Source organism: Trichoplusia ni, chromosome 14 (assembly GCF_003590095.1).
Source record: "Trichoplusia ni isolate ovarian cell line Hi5 chromosome 14, tn1, whole genome shotgun sequence".
NCBI classification, from domain to species: Eukaryota; Metazoa; Arthropoda; class Insecta; order Lepidoptera; family Noctuidae; genus Trichoplusia; species Trichoplusia ni.
In genome coordinates, this window is record NC_039491.1 from 3,332,164 (window position 1) to 3,345,357 (window position 13,194).

General features: G+C 35.6%; 2 protein-coding genes across 4 annotated transcripts; one reads left to right on the forward strand and one right to left on the reverse strand.

The window, feature by feature from the left end:
* The first annotated feature begins 1,884 nt into the window (after positions 1–1,884).
* LOC113500768 lies at positions 1,885–6,173 on the forward strand. 3 transcript variants are annotated; one of them, XM_026881656.1, is made up of 7 exons: positions 1,885–2,156; positions 2,456–2,660; positions 2,776–2,849; positions 3,293–3,379; positions 3,589–3,702; positions 4,174–4,299; positions 4,382–6,173. In XM_026881656.1, the coding sequence occupies exons 1-7, from the start codon at positions 1,986–1,988 to the stop codon at positions 6,116–6,118; spliced, it is 2,514 nt and encodes an 837-aa protein (XP_026737457.1). In that variant the 5' UTR covers positions 1,885–1,985; the 3' UTR covers positions 6,119–6,173. The 3 variants fall into 3 exon arrangements, with proteins under 3 accessions (XP_026737457.1, XP_026737458.1, XP_026737459.1); XM_026881657.1 differs by having other exon boundaries at positions 3,592–3,702; XM_026881658.1 differs by having other exon boundaries at positions 2,066–2,156; positions 2,532–2,660.
* A 1,423-nt stretch (positions 6,174–7,596) lies between these two features.
* Positions 7,597–13,167, reverse strand: LOC113500766 (contactin). The gene is made up of 3 exons (XM_026881655.1): positions 9,602–13,167; positions 9,332–9,517; positions 7,597–9,036 (listed from the first exon to the last, which is right to left on the reverse strand). Exons 1-3 carry the CDS (start codon positions 13,049–13,051, stop codon positions 8,734–8,736), a joined length of 3,939 nt encoding a protein of 1,312 aa, XP_026737456.1. The 5' UTR covers positions 13,052–13,167; the 3' UTR covers positions 7,597–8,733.
* Between the last annotated feature and the right edge of the window lie 27 nt (positions 13,168–13,194).

Consider the following 13,194-nt stretch of genomic DNA (forward strand, 5'->3'; position numbering starts at 1 on the left):
CAACATTTAATTCATTACGTCCTTCACCAATAGGTTTATGTTACTGAGACAAATAAACAAACTCTCTTGTTACCTCTGTTATCATTTTTCAAAAGACTTTAATGCATGTGATACAGTCCTATGGAGACCTTAGATGTAAACAATAATTAAAAATGAACGTAAAACGGTTTTATGAATAAAATATTTTTCTAAAAATTTTGGATTTAATCGAACTAACAGACATAATATGTATAAGATGTACGTAACTAAGCGAACTCATGGCTGTACTGTGACTTTGTTCTCGACACTTTGTGATCTGCAATATCTGGGATGGAATGATTTTTTTTTAATTCACGTATTAGTATGACAATATCGTAGTGCGTATTAATTATAAGTAAATAATATCTCTTCTATAAAATATTGTAATTGTTATATATTGCTGTCTAGGTGTTAGGTATATTTTTATTATGTTCCCGCCTAAATATCGACATTGTGATAAATAAAATTTGTCAATTTTTTTTTTATCCAAAGAAGGTTGCGTGATTATTTTAAGAAACCATACATCAGAGAACAATTGCCATATGCCTTAATGCGACTGAATAATGCAATAAAATAACGGCTCCCATGTAAAATAATACTGCAATGGTGTTGTTTTAGCGAACTTTAGATTAATCGATATATGTTTCTAAAAGCACATGAGATATTAAATATTTCTTTTGGCGATGACCATCTGGTAAACATTAGTTTTGAACATTGGCCTGTGAAAACACAGCACATGATTACCAGAATAAAATTAGGAGCAGAAGGTAGTTGTATGTATGTATATATTTATTGATACTAAGATGATTTAATTTCTATCTCAGATATAATCAGAATGTGTTCCAGTATTTTGTGAGTCGTGCGAAAGCTTTGCGGCTGTGGCACAGCGTATATGAGCTTCGATGTAGGAAGGTAAGGGTAAAACGTAAAAGCTATTGTATTGTATAGGAACTGATTTCTAAGAAGATCCTAAAGTATTAGAAATGTTACAAATTTGTATTTTTTAAAATACGTATGTGGATACTCAATGATATCCAAGGACGAAGTGCGCATCCAATGGGTAGTGATAAAATTAAAGCTTGAGAATGAAAATCCATTCGTCTTGAGTTTGTTTTGACTCATAAGTCTATATTAACTCTTCCTTAATAAATTGTTCGATTTAAGTACATGTTAATTGTGACTTTCATATTATATGTATAATTGAATGTGACTAGATTCTATACATCTATTTAATGGTTTTATAGTTCGTAAATACTTTCCATAATGTACCTATATGAGAAATCTAATTATTATCTAAACTATTTTTTATTTACAATACAGAGCTTTGTGATGTTGTCTGATAATTATGCATCTGAATATTATACTCTCACTGTATTTGTTCCAAGTGCCTTAAGAACAAATAATAACATTCCCATGTTACATTCCAAATGAAATCGGTTTTTTTTCGTTGCCTCCATTAAAACATTATTTTTTTATGGCTTCTTTTAATAATAGATATGGTAACACATTGTATAAGTTTCAAATTTTTGAGTACTTAATTAGACTGTGATAGAATTCGTTTATTGTAATATAATTTATTATGTATATGTTGTCTTCTAACTTTATTTATTACCTTTACTGTTGGTAAGGAATTATCCACCATAAATACAAATTTGTAATAAATTCGTTTCTAACATTTTACTATTTTTTTCTGCATTTTTAATGGATTAAAAAGACTCCAACACTATTAAAACACTTTGCTTTTATTAATTCCAATACTTTATAAATCCAGGAATAAACAATTGGTTACTTTTTCGAATTTTACTATAACCTCTTTTGTGGTAGCATAAACACGTTCTATAAATAATTTTTAAATGCCATTCAATTATTATAACCGTTTCTCTTTTGTTTAACCTATCAAATTTATTGACATATTTTTTGTCACAAAACGGCTTGTTGTGATGAATATCCTGTTGCGATAACTTGAAATGGCCCCGATACGTTACAGCCTTCATTATGAAGACTACTCTGAACATTTGATGTCAAGATTTGGTAAATTATTACAAATGCAGTCTTTGGTGGACATGACACTTATGTGTAGTTCTCATACGTTGCGTGTTCATAAAGCTGTTCTTGCTGCAAGTAGTGCTTACTTTCAGGTAAGAACTCTCAAATACTTATATCAACAGACTAATTAATTATTTATGAGTTTGTAACACCTTAAAGATGAAAAAAGCAATGAAACTAAAGCTGTTCGTATATATTATGTTTTAGTTCAAATTATTTAGTATCAACAAAAAAACACTATGTACGTTAACTATAGCTTGGCACCTAGGTAAATATAGTTGTTAATGATCCAATCGACTTAAGATTGTGTTTGTACCACCAAAATGCAAATCACAGCAAAGTAGTGTTTTACCAAAACTTTATTATTAAATGTACTGCCTATTATTTATAGGAGGTGTTACAAAAGCAATCCGGCGAACCGCTAATTATATTAAAGATGCGCTTCAGTGTATTAAAATGTTTGGTAGAATTCATGTACTGCGGGAAAACTCAATGTCTAGAGGAGAACTTAGACGAATTAGTGTCTGCGGCACAGTTCTTAAAGATCAAAGGACTCTCAAAAGTCACTAAAGAAGGCCTCGGCATTGCCAACAATAGTAAGTAGTAATTAATTACTGTAAAATTACAGATAACTTGTTTGCATGTTTGCAAATTAAATGTTTATGAGATTGATTTAGGTTAAAACCCATATTAAAAGAATACTAATTCTAGGTGAAATGCCAGTGTTCACACCACCGGTTGTGATAAACAGACCTCCGCAATCACTTATTGATTTGCATTCACAGGTAATAGCAGTTTGTTGAATATCTGTGATAAGCATCTTAGCCGCTCTACCTACCTAGAACCATATATAAGCTTAATATAAGTGGAGTTGTAACACATAAGATTTTTTGCTTTACAAAAATGTAGCTTTCATTTTTTAATAGGACAAAATAAAGCGTAGCCCTCTAGATCTAGAGATTCTAAACATGAAATAGTTTATGATTAGTTAGTACTTGACATTATTTAGTATTCCCGATAATGTCTAATAAAGTGCCGACCGCGGTATAGCGGTAAGTTCTTAGTATGGAAATATATTATTTTTAGTAGAAATTACTCGAAAACAACAGTAAATAGGTATATTGGTCGATTTTTTTTCGATTATAGTTACCCCAAGTAGAAGTTACTAAGGTAATACAAATACCTATTACTTTAAAACGAGTTCCAATGAATTATTGTAACATTTAAGGATGAAACTAAGGCTCAACAGTCTGCACAGCTGGCACCAGCTACTAGCACCAGTCAGCCAGTGGATAGTCTCGGGAGAATGAATAAGGTTTGTATCTAACGAATACCTTCGAATTCACTTACCTACCGGCTCGAATAGAGTTAATAAAGTATGCAAATAGCAATTTAGAATTTTAGATAGATACTCGCGATTATTATGTCCCTAACTGGTCTATAAAATATATCAAAGTCCCCTAAGCTGTGTAAAATTAGGCAATTTCATTATGTAGGTGTGTACATAGGTACCTAAACTTTCAGCAGGACATGGTTGTGCGAATCCCGTTTGACATTGAGAATGGCGGTACCGCTGCCGGTGACTACTCAGACGCCCCTCGAGCCATCAAGCCGCGCCGTGGGAGGCCCAGTGTTCGAGTTAGTAGCACATGTTTTTAAATGATAAGCTATAGATACTCTTCGTTTACTTCGTATTTGCAATAATAACTAAACTCCATTCGTTACTTAAAAATGCCAAACTTCGTTTCAACTTTTTATAGTAATATCCACAATTTTAATAATTTACAAGCAGTTTTAAAACAAAAGATTGACAAAAGATACTATGACAAAAGTGCCACCAAAAATGTTTACCTTTATCTATTGAAGTACAAATTGAGAATAATTATGAGAGTTTATAAATAATTAATCTGCAACAATGATGGAGAATCCACTAATAATTGAAAATACTAAAAGCTCCGCTATATTTATATCTATAAATATAATATAAATATCTATATTATGATTGATATTCCATTAAGAGAGAAACAAATCTAGTCAAATAGACTTAACTTATTCTTATAAAGGCATATTTAACTAGGTTTAAACGCGTTTATTTCTTTATACTTATAGCGTACAGGACCTTGGGAAGGTGCTGGTTCATTAGGGCGGGCAGCTGAACGCGCACTACTTCGTCGCGAACAAGACTCACGAAAGGCCATACACCAGTTAAAACATCTGCAAACTAGGCATATGCAGGTAATTACATAAGTCTCATTGACGTAAGGAACTCAATTTAGACCAATATTATCATTTGCCCACTATACTTTGTTTTTCGCAGGACTACATGGACAGAGTAACTCTTTCACAAGCCGTAAACAGTATTTGCGGACCTGAATCCTCCAGCAACTACATGAACCTTGACAATGACCTTATGTACATGGACCAAACGGTGTCATCAAATGTTCTAGATCCAACCATCTCTTACTCCAAAGAACACTCTATTGGGAATGAAACTATCACCAGCTATTCTAACACAAATCCTAGTAGCTCAGCTGATACTTCTAATAGTGGAATCGGTACAGCTATGTCTCAGTATGTCAACGCATTGAAAAGTGCCGGTCTTCCAACAGATTTACCCATACTATTCGAATCCGGTGATGGTTCATACATAAACGTCAACGAACAAGTACTGCTTGATATGGTTCAAAGTAGTGAAATACAATACGAAGTCATAGAGCAACCGAACATTATAGAGAAAGTAGCTGACCCGAGTGAAATCAAGAGTATTGATGACCTATCGAAATCTATAGAACGCGGAGAAATGTTACTAGGCAATAAGGGTTATGGCGCAAACAATGATTACGATAAGGATGCATCACAGTATAATCGTACGGAAGACACTATTAATAGTTTGAACGCAATACTACCGGATAATTTGGAATCATTTGCAGAACAGCAAAACTATGTTGTTTTAGATCCTCGGCTTCAAGAAAACAATAACTCAATAGATCATGTTAATGCTCATGATTTTTCGTGCATCGATGGAGATATGCAATTTTTCACAAAATCTATGAGTGACGATGTGAAAAAATACTATGAAGATCAACAATTGCATGACGCCAGAGTCATTGAACAGTTGTGCCCAGCAAGTACTTCTTTAGATACCAATTTTAGCATTTCTTTACTTGATACAAAAAGTTCACATTTGAGTTCTAATTTAAGCCAACAATACAATCCTCTGAATGCAGAAGATTTGAGGAGAAACGAAGATTGTTATGACTTCGGGCTTCAACTGCCTCAAAGTGCTGATTTTAAAGAAGATGCACTAGACTGCTTAATGTCTACACCCAAACGACATGACGACGAACAAAACACTTATGAGGATAGCAACCAACTTGACCAACGAGCTCAAGAAAGAGATGAAATAATAAAAGATCTAATGAATATTGAAAACAAAATGAATATGGCTCAGAAACACAATGCCTCCGCAAAAGATGATCAAAATAACACAAATTCGGACTCTAATGTCCAAGATTTTAACGTTAATCAGTTAAATGTTTCTAATGTTTTTGACAACGATTCGGACAATAGTAAAGAGCTAGATGCTACGAAGACCAGCAATGCTGATTTATCTGCAGCTATAACGTCAAGTGGTTTACAATGGGATAATTTAGACATAAATACCAAGGAATCTGGCGATAATGATGATAATAGAAATAACGAACATAGCACTAGTGCTGATAGCCAAATCGATACAATGACTTCAGAATCTCCCTATCAAGACTCTGTAATAGATTTGACAGGACCTGTTAATGATAAAGCAGAGCAGTGGGGAAGTATCATGAATGAAAGTGATGATTTAAATAAAGAAAACTCGCCTCGTATGAACGATGAAAATATAAACTCCACCTTAGAAAATAACATACCATTTGCAGTAGGATTGCTCCCTCTTAAACAAGTTCAACCCACTGAAGATGGTAGTTTATTAAAACGAAAGAATTCTATTGACGTCGATTTGTTGGACAATGTAGATGCGAAGTGTTTAAAACGTAAGGTGAAGTACAAGAAATTGTGATAAAATATTATTATATAGTGTTCAAAGGTAGTTTTAATAAAGATTTGTTTATAACTTTGTTATTATTATTCATACTTACTGGTGATGGAGCTCTTTGCCGCACGTTGGCTCCAAATCGGCCTATTGTGCGTAGACATTCCAGGCTATCTCAATCTACCCCTAGTCTCTGCTTGTGAGGGACCCATTTTCGAGCTGCCGAAAAATGACGTCAGCTGTGAAGTATGGAAGAAGACATTTTGCACTAACCAGTAAGTCAGGATGATGTTGATGATAATTAAAAGAGTGTCAAAAGTTTTAATAATATGTAATTGAAAGCCCTTGAACACAGCACCTTCAGTGCTTAAGTGTCCTAAAACAATTCCGAACTGTTGATAATACCCAAAGTTACTCAATCAAATACATACATGACAATCAGTACAGCAGTCTTGAAGGTAAGCCGAACCGAAGTAAACCGAATTAAAAGTTCACATTTTCCGTAGATATAGTATTGTCTACATTGATATCTTGTGTTCTTATTGTCTATTTTGCCTGACTTGTTGGTCTAGTGCTTAGTAGTCCTTTTTTTCCGGGGTGAAAGGCAACCACGTCAAGGGCACGGCGTGGGGATATGTCGGACTTCCACCGACTACAAACACCCCGGGCTCCTTCGACTGCTTTAGCCAGAGTCACGGATTCGCTCTCGCATACTCTGCGCGACTCTTGCAGTGCTTAGTGGCCCTGACTGCTATATCGGAGGTTGTGGGTTTTATTCCCATCCAGGACAAATGTTTGTATGATGGTCACGAATATTACTTCTGTGTCTGGGTGTAATTTGTCTATATTTATGTATATACTAGCTGACCCAGCAGACGTTGTTTTGCCTAATAAATTATTTCTAGTTGTATGTATTTTTAATGCCACATTAAAAAAAAAAAAAAAAAAATTTGGTCCAAAAAATAAAAAATCTTTTTTTAGTGTGAGCAACCCTTATCACTTAGGGGTATGAAAAATAGATGTTAGCTGATTCTCAGTCCTACCGAATACGCATAAAAATTAGGTAAAAATCGGTTAAGCCGTTTCGGAGTACGGTAATCATGACACGAGAATTTTATATATTAAAATAGATGAATATACGTATTTAAAAAAAAAAAAACTACTCCCGGTTTAAGTATTTCTATTCTTCGGTCGCGGGAATTTCACAAAAATATTAATCACGTGCACAACAACACCCAGATGGGGTCATCATGGATCACAACAATGTTTGTCCTACGCCGGGATCGAATCCGCAACACGTCACGGTTTGGCGTGGTGACCTCAACCACTCGGCTAACTGTGCATTCAATTTTATTAGTATCTAGTACCGTACCCATAACATAAGCTTTGTTAATTATTATGAGTCTAAGTGGCGTTGTATAAAAGTTTGGGAATCGCTCTATTGAAATTAAAAATAGACGCGAGATATGAGACTTCTAGCATTAAATGAAAACTTTTGATTTCTCTTTAATATTTATTTTTTACTGGAAACAAGTACATATTACAATCATAATCTTAACATTCATAAGGCATTTCATATAAATTTCTTAACCTAGTTTGCTACAAATATTGATCGGAAATATGGAGATTCATTTAGCAGGCATTTTTTAGGCGGGATGTGTACTACCTTTGTAAAAGTTCTTGATTTTGTTATAATTATTAACATTAGAAATAATAAAAATATTTTGTAAACATTTGCACAAAAAGTAATTAATTTCAATGCCTTTAAGTCTAGCTGCCATACTTGAAGCCTAGGCTACCGAAAATTAATAACGATTGTTAACAATACCTTGGAAAATATATTATAAAAACAATAAGTATAAACATAATAAAAATATACTTTGAAATAAATCAGATCAGTGATAAAATGGCTCGGATTGGTCGTACCTACATTAAAAAATACTTTTTATTAAAAGATGCTACACAATTAATTGCAAACGGTAGGATAAAATGCATCACAGCTATGGAGCTTTTCAATGATGCGGAGCTGACCGGTTTACGGAGACGTGGAATGACTCCACATCAATGAAATCGAAAAAAAAACGAAAAGGTGCTCGTAAAAACTAAGCTGCATAAATACTTTTTATTGTAATTAACATTACAATAAAGAGCAACAATTATTTAAGTATGCGTTTTTGCGGGTGTAGCATCCTTTACAAAATTGCAGCCTTAATCTACACTATGTGATATGAACCCTAATATACAAGAAATCTTACTTAAAAATTATGAATATCATTTTCAGTACATTACTTATTGTCAACAAAAATTGACAGGTAATCGAATATATAAAAATAGGATATTATACATACAATATGTAAAAGTTATTGAAAACTACGTATTATACACGCTTGCTAATTGAGTCGCTATGATTTCTGAACTATTTTAAAGAAAACTATTTGTTCAAGAAACACAAAAAATATAAAGCCTTTGTGCTACCTTGTCACAATCAATAGTTGAAAACATATATAAAGAAAAAAATGTTTAACATTTCTTACAAATTGAAGGTTACAAATACATACATTTCTGGTCAAATACTAATGGCCGGATGCATATCACAACCGAATATAAATAACAAAAAACTGAATGCTTAAGTTAAAGTTACATCACGAAATTACCCTTAAAGTAACAAGTAAAAGTAAAGCTGTCAAGAATAATCTTTGTACATTCAGTGTATTAGCAGAGCTTCTTGCAGAGTAACCGTAAGAGTCGGTGTGATAGTCTCCCATTTGGAAGGTGATAGCTGGGGACGACATTCTGCCATCACCTCCATTAGAGTACGCAAGTACACGTAGATTATATGATTTGCCTGGAGTGAGATTCATTACATATGCTTCTAATTTGTGTTCCACTGGTACAATTGTGTCATTCGCGGTGCTCATATCTTGATCGATTTCCCAAACTCTCACCTAAAAATGGAAACATGGGCATGTTTATAAAACGATTCGAAAGCTTTAATTCCTCATTGCTCTACCTCATCATCATCATCATCATCATCCACAGCCTTTATCCTCCCACTGCTGGGCATAGGCCTCCCCTTTTTCGTGCCAATTTCTACGGTCCTGTGCTAACCTCATCCAGACTCGACCCGAGGCTCTACCTCATAGCTCATAAATATTTTTATAAATATTAACTATTGAGAGAACAATTTGAATACCCTAACCACTCACATTATGTTATAATAAAACCAACAAGGACATTTACCTTATATCCAAGCAATGGTTCTTCCTCGTCGGTGGGCTGCACATAACGCCACACGACACGCACAGTAGTGGGATTATACGCCCACACGTTCACTGATGCTGGTGGCTTCTGCGGAGCCTTTCGGAATGTTCGCTCCAAGTAGCGCTCACTCTCCGGACCCTCGCCAGCTGAATTGAATGCCATTACCTGAAATTTTTTGATAAATGAGTTGTTATATAAAATGCAACAAACTATGGATACAGTAATAAGTTAATAAAAAGCTTTAATTACCTTAACAAAATAGTAAGTATCAGGTTGCAACCCTACTATGAGAGCCCAGTGACGCGTTGTCCTTGACAGGTAGTAGATACATTCCTCCTCCTTGTTCGCTTGCTTCCAATACTTAAGACGATGTCCGATCAGCTTACCACGCAATCTTTCACGCGACTGATCTATAGGGTTCCATGTAACATTAAGAGATGTAGAGTTGAAGGATCTGGCGTAAACCATTTGAGGTGCAACCTGAGGCATGTCTTCTGCAGAATATATGGTCACGACAGCACTCTCTGGTCCCGCACCTACATCGTTGTAAGCTTGAACCTTTACATCGTAAGGAGTATAAAAATATGTTGTTGATATATGGACAACATAAGTTCCGATATTACCATACTTTTTGAGAGATAAGGACTGGAATTCGACCTCAGTTCCATTACGTCGCCAGAATATCTTGTAATATATACCGGGGCCATTCTGTAGAGAGGGTGGCAATGTTTGCCAAGTAATGGTAAGGTCGCCAGTCTTTCCCCCACCTCCTCCAACTTTAGCTGGTGGTTGGTAAGGCTTATCAGCTGGAGTAGAAAATTGTGGGCTTGGTGCCGAAGGTTTTCCTGCACCTAAAAGGTTTACAGCTTGAACACGGAACTCATAAATCGCCCATGGCATTAACGTTGTACTTATAGTAGCTCGTTTCCGCCCATTGTATCGATCAATTTCTATTACATTCGCCACATTATCGCTAATTGTATACCAAGTTGAATTCCAGTGTGTGCGTCCAGTGACCATGTAGCTTGTGATGGGCCGGCCATTGGAATTGCTGTCAGTCCATTCAAGGGTTACTGATGAGCGCTGAATATTCAATGTCTGTAAGCCACCAGGGGGACCAGGAGGTCCTTCGATGCGTAATTGAGTATGCGAGGAGATACGTCCTATAGCAGATTTCACGATACATTCGTAATCACCGACATCGGATAAACTTACATTGAGAATAGTGAGCTCACCTCCATCTATTTTTATTCTTTTGTCAGCATATAAATCAGCTGCCTCTTTCATGCGAATGCCATTGTGGTGCCAGAAGTATGCTGTATCTAGCATAGGGTCTATTTCTGCATTGCAATGTAAAAATACTACCTGATTAACTTGAGTAGTGATTCGTGGAGGTAATCTTTCAAGGAAGCGCGGAGCACGCAAAACTATCAGTCGTCCTCTGCTTTCGTCCGTTCCATATTGGTTCTTAGCTACACATGTGTAAACACCCTCATCATCTCTTGACAATTGGCGGATTATTAGGTTTCCTGTTTCCGATATAAATCTCTTTCCACCAGCTCCAATAACAATATTATCTTTTTTCCAAGTAAATGTTGGTTTAGGAGCTGCTTCAGGATTACACTTCAATGTAACATTGCCACCTTCAGAGCCATATGTTTCAGACTCAAGAGGATGTTTTTTAAAAGAAGGCTTTAAAGACAAAACTCTTAGTTGACCTGTTGAATAACTTGCTTTCAATTGATTTCTAGCTTCACACTGGTACATGCCTGGATCTCTGACAGGATCTAAGTACTTCATTATTAATACATTATCTTGTATTATGTAGCGATCTCTATCTTCGGGTTGTAAAGTCTCCATTGCAAGTTTTTCACCATTTTTCCACCAAGTATAATTGACATCTGGAATGCCGAATGCTTCACAATTCCAATGTAATTCACCTTTATTGTCCATGTGCTTATTAGCCAGAGGTATAGTAAAGTTTGGCTCAGCTTGTACTCTTAGAAAAACTGTATTAGAAATGTGTGCTCGATCATTCTTTACATCACAGACATATTCACCTTCATCTTCTACTCCTACATTGGGTATTGTTAAAACTCGATCATAATTACTAAGGTGAGCTTTTCTTGGTAAATTGCCATTTCTTCTAGTCCAATTATAAGAAGGCACTGGATATCCAAAAGACACACACTCTAAACGAACCTCTTGTCCAACAAAAGGTGCTTCAGGGAAAACTTTTGGGAAGTTGTTAGGAAATTTAAGATGTTGATAATCTGAATGAGGATAAACATACAGGGGGAAGAATGGTCCGTTACGACCAGCGTCTGATACCTTGCTCATAACATTACAACTGTAATTGCCCCTGTCTATTGTTTCCAAAGCAGAAAAGTAGAGACCTCCATCATAAGATACAAACACTCGCTTGTCTTCTTCAACAAGATTGGGAAAATAGTTTCGAGCCCACAAGAAATTTACAGCAGGATAATATGAGGGTGGATAACAGTACATTACTTTGCCCCAATATTGATTGCCACTTTCAACTGATCTCTTTTGATTGAATTCTCTAATATAACCAAATGACAACCGAACCGATTCTGACCTAATTGTACCAAACTTGTTTGAAGCTGTACAGTGGTATTTAGCATTATCTTTATCAGTGTCAGGATTGTAGATCATTAATGTTCCACCACTTAGAACAAATCTTGTATCTACTAAAGGATCAATTTCAGTATAAATAGGTTTGTCTACCTGGTATTCTTCTCTAAACCATTTGTAAACAGGTGCTGGATAACCACCTGCAATGCAAGTCAATTGGACATGATAGTTTCTCATTGGATCATAAATAGTGTCCACTGGCTCTTTTATGAAGTAAGGACCTCTGGGAATTCTCTCCGGATCATATGTTTCTAAACCATATGTAAATGATCTTTCTTCTTCAATAAGATAGTGCAGTCTTTGTGTTTGTCCTTCACATATAAAATGGTAGTATTGATTGCCTTCAACAGGGAATAGGCCCCAACGGCCTAGTTGGTGAGAAAATTTGTACACTAAGTAATCACGAGGTTGTAAGTTATAACTAGTGTATATTGATGTCTCATCAGTAAAGAACGCATTTTCTAGACCAGTAAGCTGAGATCCGTCAGCGTCATTAGACCAATACCCTGGGGACTGCTGGTGAGCACCAATGTACCAAGAACCCTTCTGCGGATCCAATTTCATTAGATGTGTTATAATAAATCCGTGCTCCTCAGGGCTATTGACGGATGCCAAGTCAGCTTCGTATGCCAAACAAATTTTACGAGCTTCATTTCTGGGACGATCTGGAGACTTGGTGAAACGATAACACGACTCCCTAAATCTGATCCAATTTGGAGGGCACCGGTACCTTTCCTCGTAATCCAAACCGGCATAATATGTAGCCGTGTTTTGTGGATCTACTTCATTGTCGTTGTCTCCATAATTATCTGAGTTAAAATTGTCATTGTAGAACGAACTCTGACCAGCATTATAATCGTTTCCATTTACTGGAAAGCTTCCGTAAGGTACTTGCGAATTTGGACGGTAAAGTGTTGCATTCTGATTACTATCCGGGTACGACTGCTGAGGATAGTTGTTGTAGTTAGGATTAAACGCTCCAGTCTCCGAAACTTGACTTCTTACGCAAATCGTCACAGAAAGTAAAAACAAAATTCGCTTCATTGTTAAATACAAAACAAAAGAATTAATAACATTATCGTTGTATCACAAATTCATATTAAAAACGTTTCTTTTTTAAAAATAGCTTGATGATGACAAACACCTCGAAAGAAACCTCGCCCAGTCTGACCATAGACAATTGGATT